The sequence below is a fragment of the Jaculus jaculus genome, chromosome 5 (assembly GCF_020740685.1).
Source record: "Jaculus jaculus isolate mJacJac1 chromosome 5, mJacJac1.mat.Y.cur, whole genome shotgun sequence".
Taxonomy (NCBI): Eukaryota; Metazoa; Chordata; class Mammalia; order Rodentia; family Dipodidae; genus Jaculus; species Jaculus jaculus.
In genome coordinates, this window is record NC_059106.1 from 163,567,899 (window position 1) to 163,591,652 (window position 23,754).

General features: G+C 46.2%; 1 protein-coding gene across 3 annotated transcripts in view; it reads left to right on the forward strand.

Annotated features, from left to right (window-relative positions):
- The first annotated feature begins 3,587 nt into the window (after positions 1–3,587).
- Positions 3,588–23,754, forward strand: part of LOC101611180 (SH3 domain-binding glutamic acid-rich protein) — a 42,946-nt gene continuing 22,779 nt past the window's right edge. For 2 of the 3 annotated variants that reach the window (XM_045149888.1, XM_045149891.1), the window contains exons 1-3: positions 3,588–3,700; positions 16,400–16,585; positions 21,111–21,191. In XM_045149888.1, coding sequence (XP_045005823.1) covers positions 3,650–3,700; positions 16,400–16,585; positions 21,111–21,191 — 318 coding nt within the window. In that variant the 5' untranslated portion in view covers positions 3,588–3,649. Of the gene's footprint in view, positions 3,701–8,823; positions 8,956–16,399; positions 16,586–21,110; positions 21,192–23,754 lie in introns of those variants that run through there. The other variant, XM_045149889.1, reaches the window with a different exon arrangement.

Below are 23,754 nucleotides of genomic sequence, written 5' to 3' on the forward strand. Positions count from 1 at the left end.
GTTCTATTGCAGTGGCTGGAGCTCTTGGCCTGCCCATTCTCTCTCTCTCATAGAAAAAAGAGGCAGAGGTAGAGGGAGGAAGAGAGGGAGGGAGGGAGAGATTGGACATACCAGAGCTTCTAGCCACTGCAAACGACCTCCAGATGCATGCACCACTTGTGCACCTGGTTTACATGGATTCTGGGGAATCAAACCTGGGTTTGGGCTTCGCTGGCAAGTGCCTTAACTGCTAAGCCATCTCTTCTGCCCTAAAAACTACTTTCATATATTTATTTCTTTTCCTTTTTTTTTCTGGGTGTGACAGGGCCTCTAGCCATTGCAAATGAACTCTAGATGCATGTTCCATGTTGTGCATCTGGCTTTATGTGAGTATTGGAGAACTGAACCTACGTCACTAGGCTTTGAAGACAAGCACTTTAACTGCTGAGCCATCTCTCCTTCCCTCTATTTTTATTTATTTGAGAGAGGTGGGGTGGAGAGTGTGAGTGCATCAGGGCCTCTTGCTGTTGTGAACAAATTCTAGATGCATGTGCCACTTTGTGCATCTGGCTTTATGTGGGTATTGGGGAATCAACCAGGGCCGTCAGACTTTGCAAGCAAGTGCCTTTAACTCTGAGCCATCTCTCCAGCCCTCTGGATGTGTCTGAGAGTCCACTGAGGTGGACTAGGTGAGCATACAGGAGGAAATGGCCAACTGCCAGCATTGGGACTTGATCTAAAGCATGGGGACACAGCAGCCTTAGGAGGACGAAGGAGTAGAAGGGGCACAGATGCATGGAGGGCTTGCAGTTTTGGCAGGGAGCTGGAGACCGAGGGCTTTCCTGGCCGAGAGCTTCAAGACTCTTTATGAAATGGTAGCACAAGGCAGCTCAGGACCTGAAACTTCCTCAGACCTTCAACAAATTGCAGCAATCTTATTGCTACTTTTGTGAACTGAGATTTCAGCTGATGAGGAAAAAAAGTAGTTGTTAGATGCTTAAGACTGGCAAAGGTCCAGGTTTGTGTAGGAGCCACAGGTTCCGTGAGGGTGGGAGCTGACCACCGAGCCACTCCACGATATCAGCACCTGGGTACTTACTATCAAAATGATCAATTAGAATAAAGGTGATCATTGCTTCCATTTTACTTTGGTGGTCCCGCCCCTCCTGTTTTTGAAAGGATCACCCCTGTAACACTAGCATTCAGGAAGCTAAAGGAGGATTATCATGAGTTAAAGGCCAGACTGAGCTAGAGTGAGAGCCTACCTTGAAAAAGTAAAATTAAAGCATATGAATAAGGAACAAAGCTTAAATTATTAGTGACTTCTTTTTCTCTTTTTGAAGGCATCTTTAGATTCTTTATTTTTTAATATATTTTTATTTATTTATTAGAGAGAGAAAGAGGCAGAGAGAGGTCAAGAAAGAGAGACAGAGTGAAAATGGGCATGCCAGGGCCTCTAGCCACCACAAATGAACTCAAGACACATGTGCCCCCTTGTACATCTGGCTTACATGGGTCCTGGGGAATTGAACCTGGGTCCTTTGGCTTTGCAGGCAAACACCTTAAACACTAAGCTATCTCTCCAGACCCCTAGATTCCCCCCCCTTACAGTCTGTTTTAAAGCTCTCACTATACTAGGGATTTAGGGCACTGTCATATTTATACATAAGGCTCTGTAAGAGGACATCTTTCAAATTTAGCTTGTTAATTGTACCATGTTGATGTGTTTGTTCTTCTTGGCTTAAAACTTGAAATTCTCAAAATGTGTGGGAAAATACTCTACTTTTCTCTGTGGGAAGTATAAAATTCATTCGATCCTTTAAAAATGTACTCATAAGAAATGTGAAAGGAAAGCCGGGCGTGGTGGCGCACGCCTTTAATCCCAGCACTTGGGAGGCAGAGGAAGGAGGATTGCCGTGAGTTCAAGGCCACCCTGAGACGACCTAGTGAATTCCAGGTCAGCCTGGGCTAGAGTGAGACCTTACCTCGAAAAACAAAACAGAACAAAACAAAACAAAACAAAACAAGAAAAAAGTACGAAAGGAAATGAGCAGGACCCTTCATGCTGCAGTCCAGGAAGGGCTTAAGCAGGGAAACCCAGCTATGAGGTTACTGAAATAACCTGGCTGCTGGGTAGTGGCAGCGGAGGTTGGGAGAAATGGTTAGTGCTGTGAGTCTGTTCTGGGCATATTTCGAAAGGGTTTGCTGACAGTCAAGGTAGACAAAGCCTGGGCAACTGGAAGGACTGGCTTTCCAGAAACGGGATGGATCTCTAGTGTGGCAGCAGCAGCGTTGAGGGCTCCCAGCAGGTGTGTTGAACTCAAACCAACGGTTTGGCTTAGAGGGAAGAGGAGTGGGGCTAGGCATACTCATTTAGGATTCACTGGCATTTAGCTGGGCTGTTCAGTGCACTGTGGATGAAATCCATTAGTGTAGACAGAAAACAGGTTCAAGGTCATGTTCAGCAGGGAAAACCTGAACTCACGAAATGGTCCGGAAATTTTAAAGCACTATGGAAGAAAATAAGGTTGAGCTGATTCACTGAGTTACTGTAAGAGTTAATTGCCGAGGAGCTAAAACTTGTCAGCCAATGGAAAAATCCCAAAAAAGGAACTGTCCAGAAAGGGCCCAAAGGGACGATTAAAAAAAAAATAAGACACTTTTGGCTAAAATAAAGTAAAATGGAGTTCATTGTTAGGGTGGTCTGACTACAAAAATGACTGATGTGCAAATTGTCGCATCTTTGTTCACTTAACTCCTCCCTTTGGCTATGAAAACTGTAAAATAAAAATAAAATCTCTCCTCCAGGCCAAAGCTTCTTTGGAAGGCTACCTCAAGCTTTTTGCTCCCCCGCCCCAGGTAATAAACTCCTGTATTTTCATCCATTGTAGCATTGCTGTGATCTTTCCAGAGAATTTCTACAACACTCAGGAGGACATGGTGGGGGGGGGGGGGGAGACACAGAGTCTCAAGGCCGTTGGGCTTAGTGGTGGTGCACGCCTTTACTCCCAGTGCTTGGGAGGCAGAGGTAGGAGGATCGCCGTGAGTTCGAGGCCACCCTGAGACTACAGAGTGAATTCCAGGTCAGCCTGGGCTAGAGTGAGACCCTACCTCGAAAATTAAACCCAAACCAAAACCAGAGTCTCAAGGCTGAGTTGCGGGGTGGTGGTGGTGGTGGGTGGCTGGGGACGGGGGACACCGGGGCTGGGCAGCGCTCGGGTCAGCCGCGAAAGGCCAACAGCAGGTGGGCGGATGCGAACTGCGGGGCACGGCGGCGCGCACGTCGGGCCCGGCGGAGCCGCGCTCTCGCGTGTGTGCGTACCCCGGGGAGGGTGGGGGGAAACGGCGGGCGCCCCGGTTACGTTACCGGCTGACTGCGGGCGAGGCGCGAGGTCCGAGCGGCGGACCCGCGACGCCGGAAACCGGGGGGAGAGTTTAGCAGGCGGCTCCGTGCCGGACCGCGATGCCGGGATGCAGGCACGACGGCGACGGCCCGGAGCCGTTTACCTGCTCGGATGCCAGCACGGCGGGCGTCGCCATGGAAACCGCGCGCGGCCTCCTGGGGCGGCGGCGAGGTGCGCGCGCGCGTGCGCATGCGCGCTCGCGTCGGGAGGATGGCGACCTAGCCGCGGCCCGAATACAGGCGAGGTCGAAGAAAGTCACCCACACGATGGCATGCATGTTACAAGTGGCAGCTTCCACTGTAGTCGCCGCTTCGTTAGTAAGGCAGGGTTACAAGTAGACGTCTTCAGTCTTCAGTGGTCACTGTCCCTATTTTGGAATTTGCCATTTTTCCTCTTTGGACGCCGTTGGAGATGAAACCCAGGGCCTCAGGAATCCTAGGCGAGCCCTCTTCCACTCAGCAACACTCTTGTCTCTTAATCAATCTCCCTTCCTCCCTCCCTCCCTTCCTTCCTCTTTTTTATTTCTTTCTCTTCTTTCTTTTTTCTCACACTCTCTCTCTCTCTTTTTCTTTTTTTCTAGGTAGTGTCTCGCTGCAGCCCAGGCTGACCTGGAACTCACTATGGAGTCTCAGGGTGGCCTTGAACTCACGGCGATCCTCCCACCTCTGCCTCCCAGCGTGCTGGGGTTATAGGCGTGCGCCACCACACCTGGCTAATTTTAATTCTTTTTTATTTTTTTAATTTTTATTAACATTTTCCATGATTATATAATATATCCCATGGTAATTCCCTCCCTAATTTTAATTCTTAAAAAAAAATTTTTTTTTGAGGCAAGCCCAACAGACTGGGCTTTTTTTTTTTTTTTTTAATGGGACAGAGGGAGAGCAAGAGCAAGAGAGAATTGGCGCTCCAGGGCCTCCAGCCACTGCAATCACGCTCCAGACATGTGCACCACTTGTGCACATGCGCAGCCTTGCACGCTTGTGTCATCTTGTGCGTCTGGATTAGATGGGATCTAGAGAGTGGAATATGGGTCCTTAGGCTTTGCAGGCAAGTGCCTTACCTGCCAAGCCATCTCTCCAGCCCTTAAATGTTTCTATTTACAAGGACAGAGGATGAGAGACAGAGAGAATGAAAATATGAATGGGCATGGCAGGCTCTCCTGCTACTACAACGGAACTCCATATGCATGCACTACTTTGTGCGTCTGGCTTTTTGTGAGGAATCGAACTTGGCTCATCAGGCTTTGCAAGCAGGCACCTTTAAGCACTGAGCACTGAGCCATTTCCTCAGTCCAGATTTTCATTTTTCTTTTCTTCCTTTTGCCCCTTCCCCTTCCTCTTCCCCTTTCCCTTTTTTCTCCTTTCCTCTTTTCCCTTTCTCCTTTTTTCCTTTCCAACTCCTGGGCTCAAGCAATCCTCTCCAGCCTTCCAAGAGGCTGGGATGAAAGGGACAAAACTGGCTTTATAGCAATGTTTAACGTTGGTGTTCTTTGTGAAAGGTGATTTGGAAGAACTTTTTTTTTTTTTTTTTTTTCAGGGGGGGGTGTTCTTTTCAAGGCAGGATCTCACTCTAGCCCAGGCTGACTTGGAACTCACTCTGTAGCCCCAGGCTGGCCTTGAGCTCCTGGTGATCTTCCTGCCTCAGCCTTCTGAGTGCTGGTATTAAAGGCATGTGCCATCACACCCAGCCTTTGGAAGAACTGTTGATGTATGAAAATGGGGTCTGTGACTGGTCCAGGTGCTGCTTACTGTGATGTGTCTTTGTATATGTGCTTGCGTATGTGAGTGGGTGCCACGCGTGTGGGGGTGAGGTCAGAAGACAACATTGGGTGTTGGTCTTCTCCCACCTTGCTTGAGGCAGGCTCTCTTTTGCTTACTGCTGTATGCCCACATGCTTCTGGGAGACTGTCCGGTTTCCACCTCCGTTCTTGCATGCTAGGTTTTGTGTGAGTTCTGGGCATGCAAACTCAGGCACTCATGCGTGCAAAGCAGCATTTTGTCCACTGAGCCATCTCCACAAACCTGTTATTAGTATTATTATTATATTTTTTAAATTTGGTTTTTTGAGGCAGGAACTCACTCTAGCCTAGGCTGACCTGGAAGTCACTCTGTATTCTCAGGGTGGCCTCAAACTCATGGCGATCTTCCTATCTCTGCCTCCTGAGTACTGGGATTAAAGGCTTGCACCACCACGCCCAGATCTGTTTTTGTTTTTTTATGATACAGTTTCATGTAGTCTAGGCTGACTAAAACTTTCTATGTAGGTAAAGATGACTCTTCATAGACATTGAAAAAATATTTTTATTTATTTATGAGAGAGTGAGAGAAAGAGAAACGGGCACACCCAGGCCTGTAGCCACTGCAAATGAACTCCAGACACATGCAGCATCACGTGCATCTGGATTATGTGGATACTGGGGAGTTGAACCTAGGTCCTTAGGCTTTGTAGGCAAGCACCTTAGCCACTAAGCCATCTTTCTAGTCCTTCACAGTGTTTTTTTTTTTTTTTAAGTTTTTTAAAAAAAAAATCTTACGTATTTATTTGAGAGAGAGAGAGAGAGAGAGAGAGAGAGAGAGAGAGAGAGGGGGGGGGGGGAGGGAGGCAGATAGACCGAAAGAGAGAATGGGTGTACCAGGGCCTTTAGCCCCTTGTGCATCTGGCTTATGTGGGTCCTGGGGAATCAAACTGGGGTCCTTAGACTTTGCAGGCAAATGCCTTAACCGCTAAGCCATTTCACCAGCCCCACAGTCATTTTTGAAAGAATAAACTTTGAAAAAAATAATTCATTCTGGGGGTTGGAGAAATGGCTCAGTGGATCAATAAAGCACTTTCCATTCAAACATGAGAACCCAAGTTTGGGTCCCCAGAACCCATGTAAAGCCAGATGATGTAGCGGGTGTCTCTAGTCCCAGGGTTCTTCTATGATGGGATAGGTGGAGACAGGAGAATCCTCTGGAAGCCATGCACAGTTGGCCTGGCATCTGCAAGGGTGAATAAGAGGCTCTGCCTCAAAACACAGTGGAAGGTAAGGACCAATGTTGGATGTTGTCCTGTGACCACATGTGCATGTCCACACTCACACATGGACACACACACATACTAATTCAGTGTGAAAACAGGAGGACTTTGAGGGTAGTATTTTAGGAGCTGTTCTGTTGTCATGTTGAGAGAACTGAATTGGATTTAAGTCTTGAATATGTCACTCACTGTTCCCATCATCTCCAGGTCTGTGTCCTTATACTGAGTTGGAACCCACAGTTAGGGTTGTAGGTTAAAGGAGGGAGCTCATGGAAAGCTCTTGCAGCGGAGCTGATGCATGGTCAGTTCCAAAGACTTGATCAGTACTATTTCAGCCTATGTATTTCTCCCTAGGCCATGCAGATAGCAGGTGGAGGGGATGTCATTGTGAAGGCAGTTGTCATTCCGTAGGAGCAGGGATATAAAGTCTCCAAGAGAACATGGATTCCAATCCAGTTTAGTTTACAGCTTATTACTTTCTTAAATGATACTTAAGAGAAAAAGAGCATGTCCATGTAGCAGACCTCAAGGTATGAAAAATATTTTGTGTGTTTGTAAAAAAAAAAAAAAAAGTACATACGTGCTGTGGAAAATTTGAAAATACAGAAAAGAATAAATGTAAAAAGCGTAGTATTTGGTGGGCCTTAAAAGACAGCATACAGCTCCAGAGACAAACTTGGAAAGTGTTTGGTTTATCTGCATGAACTTTGGAGCAGTTTGTATGTTGAAGCTCAAATTTACCTCCCCCCCCCACCAGGCAGGGTCTCGCTCTAGCTCAGGCTGACCTGGAATTCACTATGTAGTCTCAGGCTGGCCTCAAACTCACAGTGAACCTCCTACCTCTGCCTTCCGAATGCTGGGCTTAAAGGTGTGCTCCACCATGCTCAGCTCTCAAATTTATATTTTGACTTGTGTATTGAATAAATTCGAGCTGTATATAGTGACTTCTCTCTTCAGGACTGTCTTCGTCAGTTGGAGAGATAGATGGCTTAGTGGGTAAAGGGCTTGCCACGTAACCCAAGGACCTATGATTATCTCTTCAGATCCCACATGTGCACAAGGTGGTGCACGCATCTGGAGTTTGATTACAGTGGCTGGAGGCCCTGAGGCACTGATTCATTCTCTCTCTTGCATTAAAAAAAAAAAAAAAGCCAGTTCTCTTCAAGAACTCCCATCTGAGCCAGAGGAGAGCCGGGGTCCTTAGGCTTCACAGGCAAGCGCTTAACCGCTAAGCCATGTCTCCAGCCCTATTCTGATTTTTTAAAAAAGCTTTTGGTCTTTGGAGGTAAGGTGTCACTCTAGCTAAGGTTGACTTGGAATTCACTGTGTAGTCTCAGGCTGGCCTTGAACTCACAGCGATCCTCCTACCTCTGCCTCCCTGGTGCTGGGCTGGGGGTGGATATGGAGGTAGGAGAGAGAGAGAAGGGAATATAAATGGGCACACCAGGGCTTCTAGCTGCTGCAAATGAACACACATACATGTGCCATGTTGGGCATCTGGCTTTACCTCGGTACTGGAGAATGAAACCCAGGTTATTAGGCATTGCAGGCAAACATCTTAACTGCAGCTGAGCCATTTCTCCAACCCTGTATTCTGTTTTTATTTATTTTTAGGTATGGTCTCATTCTAGCCCAGGCTGACCTGGAATTCACTATGTATGTAGTTGCGGGCTGGCCTTGAACTCACAGCGATCCTCATACCTTTGCGTCCTGAGTGCTGGGATTAAAGGCGAGCGCCACCACACCTGGCTGTATTCTGAATCTTAATGCAATTCAGTTTCCTGTATGCAGAAGACGGGGTACAGCCTGTTATAAAGAGATCATCTGTTATTTTTTTCCTAAAGCTGTTAACACAGGGGAGATAATTTTCCCGACGCAGTCATGCTGTTTCCCTGAGATGTCACTGACATTACAGGGCCCAACAGGTGGTAGAGGGAGAGGGCTGGACACCGGCCATTGTATGACAGACAGTTCACTGGAGTTCTTACATCTGCCAGAAAAACTTAAGACAAGGAAGCAGCTCTTAGGTAAGAGGGGCCCTGGTGGTTCCAACCCTCCCACTGCTTGCCCAAAGGCTCCGACAAGCCAGGCTTCTGCGGACACGGGGGCATTTTCCGTGCCTTTCAGGCGGCTCTCAGGGCCAGCTCCCCAGTTTCCGCAGGCCCCACCTCCCCAGGCGTCCCTCCAGGGGTCCCTGATTGGTGCGCTCTTGAGCTCCCAGCCTGGCCTTTTAGGGACTGTTGTCAGGCCTTTAAAGTGATAAGGGAAAGGGTCCAGTGGCTGCTTTTATCAACCAATCAGACTTGCCCCCGACAGGTCCCACGCGGAGGGGGCCGTCTAGGAGGCCGCCCTGTCCCGCCGCTGCCCCGGCTGGGGTCAGGGCGGGCGCGGCGCTGGGCTCCGCCGGGCGGCTTGGCACTGGTCCCCGCGTGCGCGTCGCTCCCGCTCAGGGTCGGGGCCGCGATCCCTCGCCGGGGTGTGCTGGAGGGAGTCCTCTGCTGTCGACATGGTTATCAAAGTGTTTGTTGCCACATCTTCTGGATCCATAGCGGTAGGTGTCTGGGGAATGCTGTAGGCGTTCTTCGTAGTGTACTTTTTGGATAACTCAGAGGTAGCAGCGCAAAGAGCCCTTCTAGACAGGCTTTTGTCTTGACTTTTTGTGTGTGTGTATGTGTATGTGTAAGTTAACTGCTGCTCACTACCTCCAGTATGTACGCCTTTTGCTGTCTGCGTTTGTTTTCATGGTCCTGAGAAAGGTGTGTAAAATCTGTTACCTGGACGAGTGGATGTGAAAGCCCATTCTGGGGGTGGAGGAGCATTTGATGCTGGTTTTAGGCGTGGGACTTGTGTTTGCTGATAGTGCACTATTGTATCTTTCTTATTTATTTATTTATTTATTTATTTATTTATTTATTTATTTATTTTCGAGGTAGGGTTTCACTGTAGCCCAGGCTGACCTGGAATTCACTATGTAATCCTCAGGGTGGCCTTGAATTTATAGCGACCCTCCTACCTCTGCCTCCCGAATGCTGGGATTAAAGGCGTGTGCCACCATGCCAGGCTTTTATTTATTTATTTAATTTATTAGAGAGAGAGAGAGGGAGGGAGGGAGAGAGAGAGAGCGCGCGCGGGGGAGCGCTCCAGTGCTTCTAGCTACTGCAAACAAACTCCAGACACTATGTGGGTTCTGGGCCATCCAACCTGGGTGCTTAGGCTTCACAGGCAAGCGCCTTAACGCTGTCATCTCTCCAGCCCTGATAATGCACTATTCATCAACTTGTGTGTGAGTGTGTGTGTTTCTACCATCCATTTGGCAACACTTGGACTAATTCAAATTGGAAATAAATGACACCTCACCTTTGTGGTGGGACGAATGACACCGCTAAAAGGACTTCAGGGCGAATTTCCTTGTATGTAAGTAACCATACAGAAAGTATAAGGCAGTGGGTTAGTGGGTGTGCCCCTGTTATTTGGGGAAGATGATGTCACCATGACAGAAGCAAGCACCCCAAGGCTAGCTAAACAGCTTTAAATGCTCCAGGGAGTTCACACCCTCAGAGCGGGAGGGAAAAGCCAATTCCCACATCATGGCTTTGTCTGGCTTTCTTCAGACGTGCCCCCTTTCCAATTCTGCCCTTTATTCTGTGTGGTGTATATGCCTGTCTGATGGGAGAAAGGAAGTGAGATTCAGACCCTCATTTCTCCTTAGAAATCAGTCAGTTTAGGCTAGAGGCTGAACCCATACAGAATCTGTTTGAACTAACGTTTCGGTCAGCGTTTTAGCAGGAATTAGCAAGGCTGTAGAAGAAAGCAGACCAGAGAGGGGGCCTGTTTCCTTTTATGTCCACTTCCTGGAGGGCCTCAGGTTGCAGCTCTTCTTCTGACAGTCACTCAGCAGAGATGCTCCCCTAAGCAGGCCCTGGCTGGGTACCAGTCCCAACTATAGCTTTCTGAAGGCTCCCATTGCCATCCTGAACATTCTCTGGGTTTCCAGAGAGGGGCAAATGGCTGTGCTATATCCCATGAATAAATTTTTGGATTATTTAGATAATCTTTCTCCCTCCCTTCCTCCCTCCCCCCCCCTCTTTCTTTCTTTCTGAGGTAGAGTCTCACTCTAGCCCAGGCTGACCTGGAATTCACTCTGGGTGGCCTCGAACTCAAGGCAGTCCTCCTACGTCTGCATCCCAAGTGCTGGGATTAAAGGCGTGCGCCACCACACGCAGCACATTTAGATAAAAATATTTTTAAAAAGTGAAGATGGCTTTAGTAGTAGCCTTTAGGTATGTTAGCACTCAATGCGGAACACTTTCCCCACTTATTCTCCAGTCCTCTCTGTTCGCACTGCATGGCTGCTGGCATCTTCAGACAACAAGGACAACTCCATGGGCTGGCTCCTCAGCGTTACTTGCTTCCCTGCATTTTTGAAGTCTGGGAGCACAGTCAGCCTCGGAGGACCGGGAGGCTTGTCCTCCATTCCTGCATCTTGTCTATTTTATTTTCATTTTTATTTTTTGAGGTAGGGTCTCACTCTGGCCCAGGCTGGCCTGGAACTCACTATGTAGTTTCAGGGTGGCCTCAAACTCACAGCAATCCTCCTACCTCTGCCTCCTGAGTGCTGGGATTAAAAGTGTGCTCCACCACACCTGGCAATTCCCGCATCTTGGAAAAGCCACACCTGAGTGTTTCTGCACACTTGTAGCTGTGTGACCTTGGGGACGGTATTTCACCTTGTGAAGCCTCAATTTCCTTGTCTGTGAAATGAGGACAAGAATAGTTCCCACCTCACGGCACGGTCACGAGGGCGTCTGAAATAGCACGCTTGGGTGCCCAGCACGGTGCCAGCTGCTCCGCCGGGCTCAGAAGGTTGTGTGATTATCAGTTATTGTCACCAGCCTCTGTCTTTGTTATGGGGTGCCGCTATGAGTGTGACATTTGTTAGCTACCATTGATTAGTATTACAGTTGTTATGATAATCAGTCTGTGATCATCAGCTAATATTGTTTAGATTGAGGCTGTGATTGTTACCCACCAGAAGGACCACAGAAATGCAAGAATTTCTGCCCCATCTTAAAGACGTAGAGTCCACCCCCACCCTGCCCCAGTGTCTGGGCTGGGCTGATGAATTGTCATGGATGGGGATTTCACCCAGCAGCTTCTCTTTAAAACAATTTTTTGTTCATTTTTATTTATTTATTTGAGAGCAACACAGAGAGAGAAAGAGGTAGAGAGACAGAGAGAATGGGCGCGCCAGGGCTTCTGGCCACTGTAAACGAACTCCAGATGCGTGCACCCCCTTGTGCCTCTGGCTAACGTGGGTCCTGGGGAATCGAGCCTTGAACTGGGGTCCTTAGGCTTCACTGGCAAGTGCTTAACCACTAAGCAATCTCTCCAGCCCCAACAGCTTCTTTTTTTTTAAAAAAATATTTTATTTATAAGATGGGCGTGGTTTACATACTTTTAATCCCAGCACTGGGGAAACAGAGATAGGAGGATTGCACTGAGTTTGAGGCCATCCTGAGACCACATAGTGAATTCTAGATTAGCCTGGGCTAGAGCAAAACCCTACCTTGAAAAACCTATACATACATACATACATACATACATACATACATGTATATATAGAGAGGGGGGGGGAGGGAGGGAGAATAGGGGCACCAGAACTTCTAGCCACTGCAAACTGCAGACACAGTTGCCACCTTGTGCATTTGGCTTTATGTGGGTACTGGGGAGTCAAACCTAGGTCCTCAGGCTTAGTAAGCAAGCACCTTAACCACTGAGCAATCTCTGTAGACTCCCAACAGCTTCTTCTTCTTTTTTTAAAACATTTATTTATTTATTTATTTATTTATTTATTTATGTATTTATTTGAGAAAGAGCATGCTTGTGAGAGAGAAAGAGGCAGAGAGAGAGAGAAAAAAAAAAAAAAAGAAAGAGGAAGAGGGAGAGAATGGGCACACCAGGGCCTCCAGCTGCTGCAAATAAACTCCAGACGAATGCATCACCTTGCGCAGCTGGCTTACGTGGGTGCTGGGGAATTGAACCAGGGTCCCTAGCCTTCACAGGCAAATGCCTTAACTGCTAAGCCATCTCTCTAGTCCCCTAGCAGCTTCTTAAAGACAAAACCCCAGAGCTGTTCTTGCTGTTTGGGTGGAGGATGGTCTGCACTGCCCACGTGTTTAATTTTTTTTAAATTGGGTTTTTTTAAAAAGTGGGTTTTGGCCTTATGCTTCCCTAGGACGAGGGCCTTGGGACTGCTGCCAGGCGATTGAAATACGTGCGCAAGGAACAGCAGCCTGCCATCTTGTCATGAGGCATCGACCCACACTGCGGTTTATCAGTTCCATCTGAGCAATTTAGTCCAAGTAGCTGGGACCCATTTAACCATGTTCTGGTGAAATTTGGTCTAGGGACTCTGAAGAATAGGAGAAGGCAGGTTATCTTTCCATATGGTCTTCCTCTCTTCCATTATTTTACTTATTTATTTATTTTTTTGGTGGTACTGAGAATTGAACCTAAGGCTTTACTCATACCAGACAAATGCTCTACCACTGAGTTACATTCCCAGCCCACTGACCATTTGTGGCGCAAAGAACTGTTTTGTGCATGTGTCATATTACCCAGTTTGCCTTGCAAGGAGGGCACTGCGGCACCATTTTGTGGCTGAGGAATTGATGCCCCAAGCTCTTGCTCAGAGAGCACCCTTCTGAGCTAGGAAACAAAGGTCGTCAGTGACTCACATCTAGCAGGCTTTGCTGACAGTACAGTGACCTCAGTTGGAAAGGCTCCTAACTGTATGGGACAATAAACGAGGGGCATTGCCAAGTGAATGTCACCAAGAGGTGTGACTGTCAGAGTACTCCTACACATTAGGGCAGCTGGCAGTGGCCGGGTGAGTTCAGGACAGAGGGCAAAACTTCCTTGTGATTAAATGTTACAGAATTGGAAAACAGAACTCTCCCAGCCTCCACCGAGGTCTCAGACACTCCAAGCCATGTCCCAGCCCCCGGGTACCCTCAGGTTCTGCAGGCAAAGCTGCCAACCAGGACGGACAGTCAGTGGTGGAGACAGGAGTGTGACTTGGTGGGAACTTCTAGGTGCTGTGCACACCCATCACCCGGAGACCATAGAGGACAGGAGCTCTGAAGGCTGAAGCAGTACTCAGAGGCCGAGTGGAGAGAGCTGTACTTTGGGAGGGCCAGATGGGGCTTCTTTGTGGGGGGAGGGAGGACCCACCCTAGAGGCAAGACATTTGGTCTGGCAAAGGGGGCAGTGCCAGCTAGGAGAGCTTTTGTGCTCCCCTGTCCTCTTCTCCAACTTCTCAGCTTAGTCCTTAGACCTGCCCTTCTCAGCAGGCTCCCAGCCCAGGCACCATGATGTGTTCCCGTCAGTCTGAGGAGACTAGTTTAAGTGGTGCTTAGAGAAGACAGAGGCCAACAGATTTCTATTTATTTATTTATTTATATATTTACTTAGAAACAAAGATGATAGATAGATAGATAGATAGATAATGGGCATGCCAGGGCCTCTTGCCACTTAAAACAAACTCTAGGACTGGAAAGATGGCTTAGCGGTTAAGTGCTTGTCTGTGAAGCCTAAGAACCGGTTCGAGGCTCGGTTCCCCAGGACCCACGTTAGCCAGATGCACAAGGAGCACATGCATCTGGAGTTCGTTTGCAGTGGCTGGAAGCTCTGGTGTGCCCATTCTCTCTCTCTCTCTCTCTGTCTCGTTCTCTCTGTCTCTGTCACACTCAAATAAATAAATAATTAAAATGAACAAAAAAATTTAAAAAACCTCCAGATGCCTATGCCACTTTGTGATTCTTTGTGGGTACTGGGGATATGAACCCAGACTGTCAAAATTTCAAGCAAGTGCTTTTAACCACTGAGCCATCTCTTCAGCCTTCTTTTTTGTATTTTATTTACTTATTTTTAAGCTGTTTATTGACAACTTCCATAAGTATAAATAATAAACCATGACAATCCCCTCCCAATACCCCCATTTTCCCTCCCAAATCTGTCCTCCAACAAATCCCTTCTTTTTTCCAACTAGTCCTGCTTTTATTTTGATGTCATCATTATTTTTTAAAGTTTTGTTTATTTTTATTTATTTGAGAGCGACAGACACAGAGAGAAAGACGGGGGGAGAGAGAGAGAGAGAAAGAGAGAAAGAGAGAGAGAAAGAGAGAGAGAGAGAGACAGAGGGAGGGAGGGAGAGAATGGGCACACCAGGGCCTCCAGCCACTGCAAATGAACTCCAGATGCACGTGCCACCTTGTGCATCTGGTTTACATGGGTCCTGGGGAATTGAACTTCAAGCCTCGGTCCTTTGGCTTCACAGGCAAGCGCTTAACTGCTAAGCCATCTCTCCAGCCCTGATGTCATTATTTCCCCCCACCTCCTATTATGCAGATCTGTGTAGGTAGCATCAGCCACTGTGAGGTCATGAAGATCAAGGCCATTTTGTGTCTGGAAGACAGTCCCCCCCTTCCTTTGGTTCTCACATTCTTTGCGCCCCCTCTTCTGCAATGGTCCGACGTCTCACTTAGTACTGAACACTCCACTGTCATTTCTTCTCAGCACTATGGTACGTTTTGAGTCACCCCGGTAGTGACCGCCATCTGAGAAGCAAAGCGTCTCTAACCAGATGTCAGAATAGCATTAACATATGGCCATAAACCCAAGTCCAACAGATTTCTTTTTTAAAAAAATTTTTATTAGCATTTTCCATGATTATAAAAAAATCCCATGGTAATTCCCTCCCTCCCCCTCCCCACCAGATTTCTTTTTCCTTAACACAGCATCATGTATCCAGCAGTCACTGGATTTACTTGTTGTTTAAGGAATGATTAGCCCTTCCAGCTTCCCCATCCTTTCACACACAATTTCACCCCCACCCCAAGTCCTGAGGCGAGGTGGATAGGAATGGAGATAATATGATGAGGCGGCATGGATGGGGCCACCTGCCTCCCAGGGTGATGGCATTTGAGAAAGGTGGGCAGGGGTATGGTAGAATAAAGGAGGTTGTCTTCTGAATATTTCATTAAAATAAACCTGCCTAAATGAATAGTAATTATAAATACAGTTATTATATGAACAATAAAGTTATCTCTGAAAACATCAAAGGAAAAAGTAGTTTTTCAGGCAAGCATGAATGATCATGGACAGGTTGGGGGGCAGGATCTATAGAAGAATGTGATTTGTATAAAGATGGCAGCCTACATTTCCAGGAGTGAATCTCTGAGAGACAAATTGATTGGGGTTGTTTATGGGGAAAGAGTTCTGAGCTTTACAGATGGCCATGTTAATAAGAAATGGTGATTCCAGGGCTGGGAAGATGGCTCAGTGGTTTAAAGGCGCTTGCTTGCCAACCCTGGTTTGATTTCCTGTTACCTATGTAAAGCCAGGAGTACAATGTAGTACATTCATCTGAAGTTTGTTTGCAGTGTAAGACATGACTATTCCAGGGCAGGAGAGATGGCTTAGCTGCTAAGGTGCTTGCCTGCAAAGTCCAAGGACCCAGGTTTGATTCCCTAGTACCCATGTAAAGCCAGATGCGCATGGTGACTCATGTGTCTGGAGTTTGTTGGCAGTGGCTAAAGGCCCTGGTGCGCCCATTCTTCCTGTCAAGTAAATAAAGTCTTAGAAAGAAATGACGGTTCCAGACATATGTGTGGCGGGGTTATAGCAGGTAAACCTGGGAGAGGAAGGAGCACTGGTTGTGGCCTGCAGCGCTTTGGCTGAAGAGAGGAATCTCTACTTCAGTGATGCCGACTTGACAGTGATGTAAATGTTGATGCCATTGAAGCTGAGGACTGAAATGACCACTGTGGGGACCCTTTGTAATGGAGAAGTGTGACTTTGCTATTTTCCTCATTTGAAGATTACTCAAAATTCTCCGCATGGTGTGGCCTAGCCGGAGAAAGTTTGATGTATGTTAGCTGTGGCAGAGCGTCTTTCCAGAACAGCCTGACCGGTGTCTCTCTGCTCGCAACCAGATCAGAAAGAAGCAGCAAGAGGTGGTGGGCTTTCTGGAAGCGAATAAAATCGACTTTAAGGAGTTAGATATAGCCGGAGATGAAGACAACAGGAAGTGGATGAGAGAGAATGTTCCTGGGGAGAAAAAGCCTCAAAATGGAATTCCCCTGCCTCCCCAGATCTTCAATGAAGAGCAGTATTGTGGGGTGAGTGTTTGGTTTTTGTGGAAAATCTTTTTGTGGAAATACCTTTTGTGGAATATTTATAAGAAATTGTTTAAAGCAGGTAGATTACCTATCAGGTCCTGATGGATCCAATGTTTACATTAATCAGGAATTCTGATTTAGAAAGTGGTGGAAACAAGCATGTGATGATGCAGACTTTTTTGTTGTTGTTGTTATTGTAGATTGTTTAATTTTGAAGAATCGAGGTCACTTGCTCAAACAAAATATGTATCTATTTAGAAAGGAATTATATTCAACTTGCCAAGTGTGTGCCCATGTAGCATGAGGAGATTTTACTGTCACAGTGATGACTGACAAGAAGCTTAGTCTTTTTCCTGCCACTGCAAATGAACTCCAGGCGCATGCACCATCTTGTGCATCTGGCTTACATGGGTCCTGGGGAATCAAACTAAGGTCCTTTGGCTTTGTAGATAAGTGCCTTAACTGCTAAGCCAGATCTCCAACCCCAGAAGTTTAGTCTTATAAAGACAGTTTGTTTTGAACTCATCTAACTAGTGTAAAGGTTTTTCTGGTCATTTGAAGGTAATGACCATTATTTATTTATTTTTTCTTTTAATTTTGAGGTAAGGTTTCACTCTAGCTCAGGCTGACCTGGAATTCACTTTGTAGTTCCAGACTGGCCTTGAACTCACAGTGATCCTACTTCTGCCCTGAGTGTGAGTGCCAATATGCCTGGTCTCTTTTTGTTTTTCTTTTAAAGTATTTTTATTTATTTATTTATTTGAGAGTGACAGACACAGAGAAAAAGACAGATAGAGGGAGAGAGAGAGAGTGGGCGCGCCAGGGCTTCCAGCCACTGTAAACGAACTCCAGATGCGTGCGCCCCCATGTGCATCTGGCTAACGTGGGACCTGGGGAACCGAGCCTTGAACCGGGGTCCTTAGGCTTCACAGGTAAGCGCTTAACCGCTAAACCATCTCTCCAGCCCTTTTTTTTTTCTTTGAAAGAAGAATTTATTGCCATTTTACTTTTTCAGTGTCATGGTAAATACCAGTTGAAGTGTCTAATATGCCCCAAGCTCTGTGTTCATACTGATGCCTGGTCTCTTTTATTTTATTTTTGAATTTTTGAAGAAGGGCCTTGCTCTAGCCGAGGCTAATCTGGAATTCACTATGTATTCTTAGGCTGGCCTTGAATTTATGGCAACCCTTCTCTGTCTGCCTTCAAGTGCTGGGATTAAAATCATGCACCACCATGCCTGGGTTTCATTTTTTTTTTTTTCGAGGTAGGGTCTTGCTAGCCCAGGCTGACCTGGAATTCACTTGGTAGTCTCAGGGTGGCCTTAAACTCATGGCGATCCTCCTAACTGCCTCCCGAGTGCTGGAATTAAAGGCGTGCACCACCACGCCCAGCTTCAGTTTCGTTTTAAACAATACTTTCTTCTAACATGAAACCCCCTTTTCCCTGGAGCTAATAGGCTATGCTTACTAAAGCAGATTGTTGAAACTTTAAAAAAAAAAATCAAACATCCTTTTGTGCATAGGAAGGAGAAATTATATTAGGGGTCATCTAAGGCATCTTCAGATAAAGAATGGCATCTGTGTCAAGTGGAGGGAGTTCTTGGTCCAGTTCTGCGGGGCCTGTGAAAGCTGGACCCAGGTGTAGGGAAGGAGGCCACCTCTTCCATTCTGTTCCCTCCTCTTCTGTTGAACTTAATTTATTTTGAGGTAGGATCTCACTCTGAATTCACTATGTAGTCTTAGGCTGGCCTTAAACGCACAGTGATCCTCCTACCTCTGCCTCCCGAGTTCTGGGATTAAAAACATGCACCACCATGCCTGGCCCTATCTCAGGTATTTTATTGTACTGATGGAAAATTCATTAACACTAGTTTATCTTATGAGATTGTTGCTAAATTTGCTTCTCTTTATTTAATAGATGCTCTTAACAAAAGTACGGCATTGAAGCTGGGGTCTTTGTTTCCAGAAAGTTGATGAAAATTATTATTCATCTTGTAGGCTCACATTAAAAAAATATTTTTTTAATTTATTTAAAAGAGAGAGAGAGAAAGAGAGAGAGGGAGAGGGAGAATGGGCATGCCAGAGCCTCCAACCACAGCAAACAAACTCTAGACACATGCGCCTCTTGTGCATCTGGCTTATGTGGGTCCTGGAGAATCAAACCGGGATCCTTTGGCTTTGTAGACAAATGCCTTAACTGCTAAGCCATCTTTCCAGCCCTAGGCTCACATTTTCAAAGGCGATGATTCAGAAGTTCTGGAGGATAGGTCAGGTTTAAAGTAGTAGAGTTTAGAGAGTCAGTTGCTATCTCCCTCCCTCGAGATTAGAATGTGTGTTATGAAAGTAGCCATCATTCAAGTGTCCTCAGTGATTCCTGCGGCTTCTTGGTCAACTGCGTACCATTCCTGATGGTGGAGCAGGGGGAAGGACTCAGGGACCAGCAGTGGACTTCTCTGTACTGGGAGGGGAGGGGATTGGATGTCAGGGGGAGTCCCGTGTCTCACCCTGCCCTGCCAGTGTGAACATTTGCCGCTGTGCAGAAAGATGAAGATATTCTCCCGAGAGCCATGGCACACAACTGTCAGAGAAAGAAAACAGCAGCCAGGAGGCCAGGCACGTCAAGGCCAGGTTCCCCGCCCAGCAGGGATTACCACTCGAAGCAGCAGGCACGTCTGTTGATGACAAACTGGAATCTGCAGATCTTAGCTAGGTAAGGGCCACCATGGCTGCCTGGGGCCAGGGCAGCCTGGTCTTGAGCCCATCGAAGAGAACTTGACCATCCATATCTTCATTAGTGCAGAAGCGCGTCCCTGCTACTCAGGGAAATGCGGAAGAACAGATGCAAATCCAGTAGGGCAGGGCAAGAGCCCCTCAGCACATTATTACTGAGTTTATGTTCTTTTTTTGGGGTGTGTGTGTGTAGTTTATGTGGTGTGTGCACGTGTGTATGCATATGCTCATTTCCCATGCATAGCCAGAGGACATTCAATGTTTTTCTTTTTTTATAATATATTTTATTTTTATTCATTTATTTGAGAGAGAAAGGGGAAGAGAGAGAAAGAGAAAATGGGCATGCCATGACCTCCAGCTGCTGCAAAGGAACTCCAGATGCATGTGCCACCTTGTGCATCTGACTTACATGGATCCTGGAGAATCGAACCTGGGTCCTTTGACTTTGCAGGCAAGCGCCTTTCCCACTAAGTCATCCCTCCAGCCCTTGATTTTTTTTTTTTTTAATTGCTCTTCCATCCTGTTTCCTTGAGATGAACTCTTCCATTGAACTGGGAATTGCTGTTTTTTTTTCTTCTTTTGCCGGACTGGCTGACCATCAAGGTCAAGTTTACATCCCCCACCCCAGACTGGGGCTGTAGGCATGTGTGTCCATGCCCAGCTTTTTATATGGGTGCTGGGGTTGGAAATCAGGTCCTCATGCTTATGCAGAAAGTGCTCTTACCTGCTGAGCCATGTCCCCAGCCCCTATATATTATCATATGTATCATATGTATCATATGTGTGTATAACTTACGTTTTTCAAGGTAGGGTCTCACTCTAGCCCAGGCTGACCTGGAATTCACAATGTAGTCCTAGGGTGGCCTCAAACTCACAGTGATCCTCCTACCTCTGCCTCCAGAGTGCTGGGCTTAAAGGCGTGTGCTAACACACCCACCTGCCTCTTTTCTGTTTTAGTGATAAAAAACAGTAGGAGGATCACGGGGAGTTCAAGGCCAGCCTGGGACTAACTACCTAGTGAATTCTGAGTTAGCCTGGGCTAGAGCAAGATCCTACCTCATCAAACAAAACGGGGCTGGAGAGATGTTTTAGTGCTTAAAGCTCTTGTCTGCAAAGTCAAAGGCCCTAGGTTCGGTTTCCGAGGACCCACACCAGGCAGATGCACAAGGTGATGCGTGTTTCTGGAATTCGTCTGCAGCGGGCAGAAGGCCCTGGTGTGCCCATTCTCTCTCTGTTTGGCTCTCTCTCTCAAATAAATAACATAAAAAAGTTAAAACAACAAACAAAAACAAAGCTATTGATGTCCTTACTGCTGTTGGTTTGGGGTTGGACCCACCCTGTGAAGGGCTGAGTGTGTGTGTGTGTGTCGGGGGCGGGGGGCAGCTGCGTCAGATTGCTATTTGCTGCCATATCTTGTCTCAGATCATTCTATAGTTTTTAAATTTTTATTTATTTATTTGAGAGAGAGTCGGGGGGAGACAATAGGTGGGCCAGGGCCTCCAGCCACTGCAGATGAAGTTCAGTTACATGCCCCCCCTTGTACATCTGACTTACGTGGGTCCTGGAGAGTTGAACCGGGATCCTTTGGCTTTGCAGGCAAACGCCTTCACCTCTAAGCCATCTCTCTAGCCCCCGACTAAACTTCTTAATTTGGGCAGTCATGTTTGACTGAACAAGTGGAAGAAGCCCTTGTGCTTCCTGTTAATGATTGGTGAAAGGACTGGGTACAGTATGGACTGGCTCGCAGGTGGGTAATGGGTTTAAACATTCTCTTTCTTTGTCTTTTTTGCTTCAAGGATTTTGACTCTTTCTTCTCTGCGAAAGAAGAGAATATTATTTATTCGTTCCTTGGTTTGGCTCCCCCTCCAGGCTCAAAGGTAAATTTGGATATCCTGTTATGGTTCAGTGCAAGTTGTAAAAGAGGAGGACAGAAACCAGTAAACAACAGTGCTGATAAATGTTGTTTAGGTTAACATGATTTTAAGAGAAATTTATGGAATGCCTCATGAGTTTGCATGTCTTCCTTCTATGGGGCTATGCTCATCTCTGGTTCAGTTCAGCCTTTCTTTCTCTTTCCTCTCTTCCTCCCTCTCTCTTTCTTTCATTTTTTGAAGTATGGTGCCACTCTAGTCCAGGCTGATCTAGAACTTACTCTGTAGTCCAGACTGGCCTTGAACTCACAGTTATCATCTTAGCTTTCCAAATGCTGGCATTAAAGGCATGAGCCACCATGCCAGGCACTGAAGCAAGCATTGACATGCTTTTTAAATTTAATTTATTTTTTTTTTTATTTTGAAACAGAGTCTCTCACTGTACTACAGGTTGACCTGGAACTTACTCTGTAGTCTAGGCTGGCCTTGAACTCACAGTGATCCTCTTGCCTGAGCCTCTTGAGTGCTGGAATTAAAGGTGTGGGCCTAGTTGGCATGATTTTAATATATTCTTTTAAAAAGCACAGTATTTATTTGTGAGTGAGTGAGTGAGCGAGCGAGAGAGAGAGAGAGAGAGAGAGAGAGAGAGAGAGATAGGAGAATGGGAATGCCAGGTGTGTAAATGAACTCCAGATGCATGTGCCACTTTGTGCATCTGGCTTTACATGGATACTGGGGAATTGAACCCAGGCCAGCAGGCTTTGCAAGCAAGCACCTTTAACTGATGAGCCATCTCACCAACCCCATTTTTTTTTTTGTTGTTTTTCGAGGTAGGGTTTCACTCTAGCTCAGGCTGACCTGGAGTTTACTATGTAGTCTCAGGGTGGCCTCGAACTCATGGTGATTCTCCTACCTCTGCCTCCCGGAGTGCTGGGATTAAAGGCATGTGCCACCACACTCGACTAACTATGTCTTCATTTTTTGTTTGTAAATTTGATGATAGTTAAGAAATGTAAGGGCTGGGAATGTAGCCTAGTGGTAGAACATTGGCTTAGAATGAAACCCAGAGTTTGATCCTCATGAATTAAAAAAAAAAAAAAAAAAAAAAAGAGAAAGAAGAGAAAAAAATAGAAATATCATTCCATTTAAATTATCCCAAATATGTTCATGAAGTGCATAAAACATGAACATGTAGCATATATTTATGGATTAATTTTTTTGTCATGAACTGACTTCTCCTATAGCTGATATAAATTAACTCCATAAATGATATTTGCTATTAGTTTAATATTTCCACTTAACATGAATTGAGCTTTGCTTTTTTTGGTTTAATAAGAGGGAAAAGTGAAGCTGGGCATGATGGTGCATGCCTTTAATGCCAGCACTCGGGAGGCAGAGGTGGGAGGATTGCTGTGAGTTCGAGGCCAGCCTGAGACTACATAGTGAGTTCCAGGTCAGCCTGGGCCAGAGCAAGACCCTAACCTCGGGAAAAAAAAAAGAGGGAAAAGTGAGATCAAGAATCAAGCACAATGTGCGTTTCTCAGCATTGCCTCATCTTTGATTAGGTCCAGTTAAACGTGTGTGCTGGTAACGCTGAAGCCATGCCCTCTGTTCAGTGTGGACGTCGCCTTTGTCCTGGGCAATGATCACTACGTTCCTTGCTGCAGTTAAAATGTTCTCTCATAGACACAAGCACACACTTGTGTAACTCATTAATTTTTTAACAAATTAATTTGTTTATACCCGGATTCACTTTAAGAGATTGTTTTAATGATTGAATCCAAATTAATTCTCACTATAGGAGAAGTAATGCAAAAATCTATTTCCTACAGATAAAGGTTTGTGCTGCAATTCATGTGCCTGCATTCTTTGCACTGCCACTGAGTGTCTTGTTGCATAAGTTGCCACACACCTTGCACTACTAATATTTTGTTCAAGTGGCGATATATAGGTCTTGTAGTTGATTAAAGGTTCTACAGTGTGTATGTGTGTGTTGGGGGGGAAGCTTCCCTCTTAATGAAATATCCTTTTGGCTTTGTTCAACTCATAGGCAATAGATCTCACCCCTTTATTAGCTGTTGAAAAAAGTGCTGTAAGTTAGTATTTTAAAAAATATTTTATTTTTATTTATTTATTTGAGAAAGAGATACAGTACTAGGCAGAGAGAGGAGGGGGGGGAAGAGAGAGAGAGAGAATGGGCACACCATGGCCGCCAGTCACTGCAAATGAACTCCAGATACATGCGACCCCTTGTGCATCTGGTTTATGTGGATCCTGGGGGGGTCGAACCTGGGTCCTTTGGCTTTGCAGGCAAATGCCTTAACCACTAAGCCATCTCTCCAGTCCTCAACTTAGTATTTTGTTTTATTTAGTTTTTTGAGGTAGGGTCTCACTCTGGTCCAGGCTGACCTGAAATTCACTATGTAGTCTCAGGGTGGCTTCGAACTCTTCGTGATCCTCCTACTTCTGCTTTCTGAGTACTGGGATTAAAGGTGTGCGCCACCATGCCCAGCTTCAATTTCGCATTTTTATTGGGTTTAAGATTTACTTAATGAATCACATTAGTTTG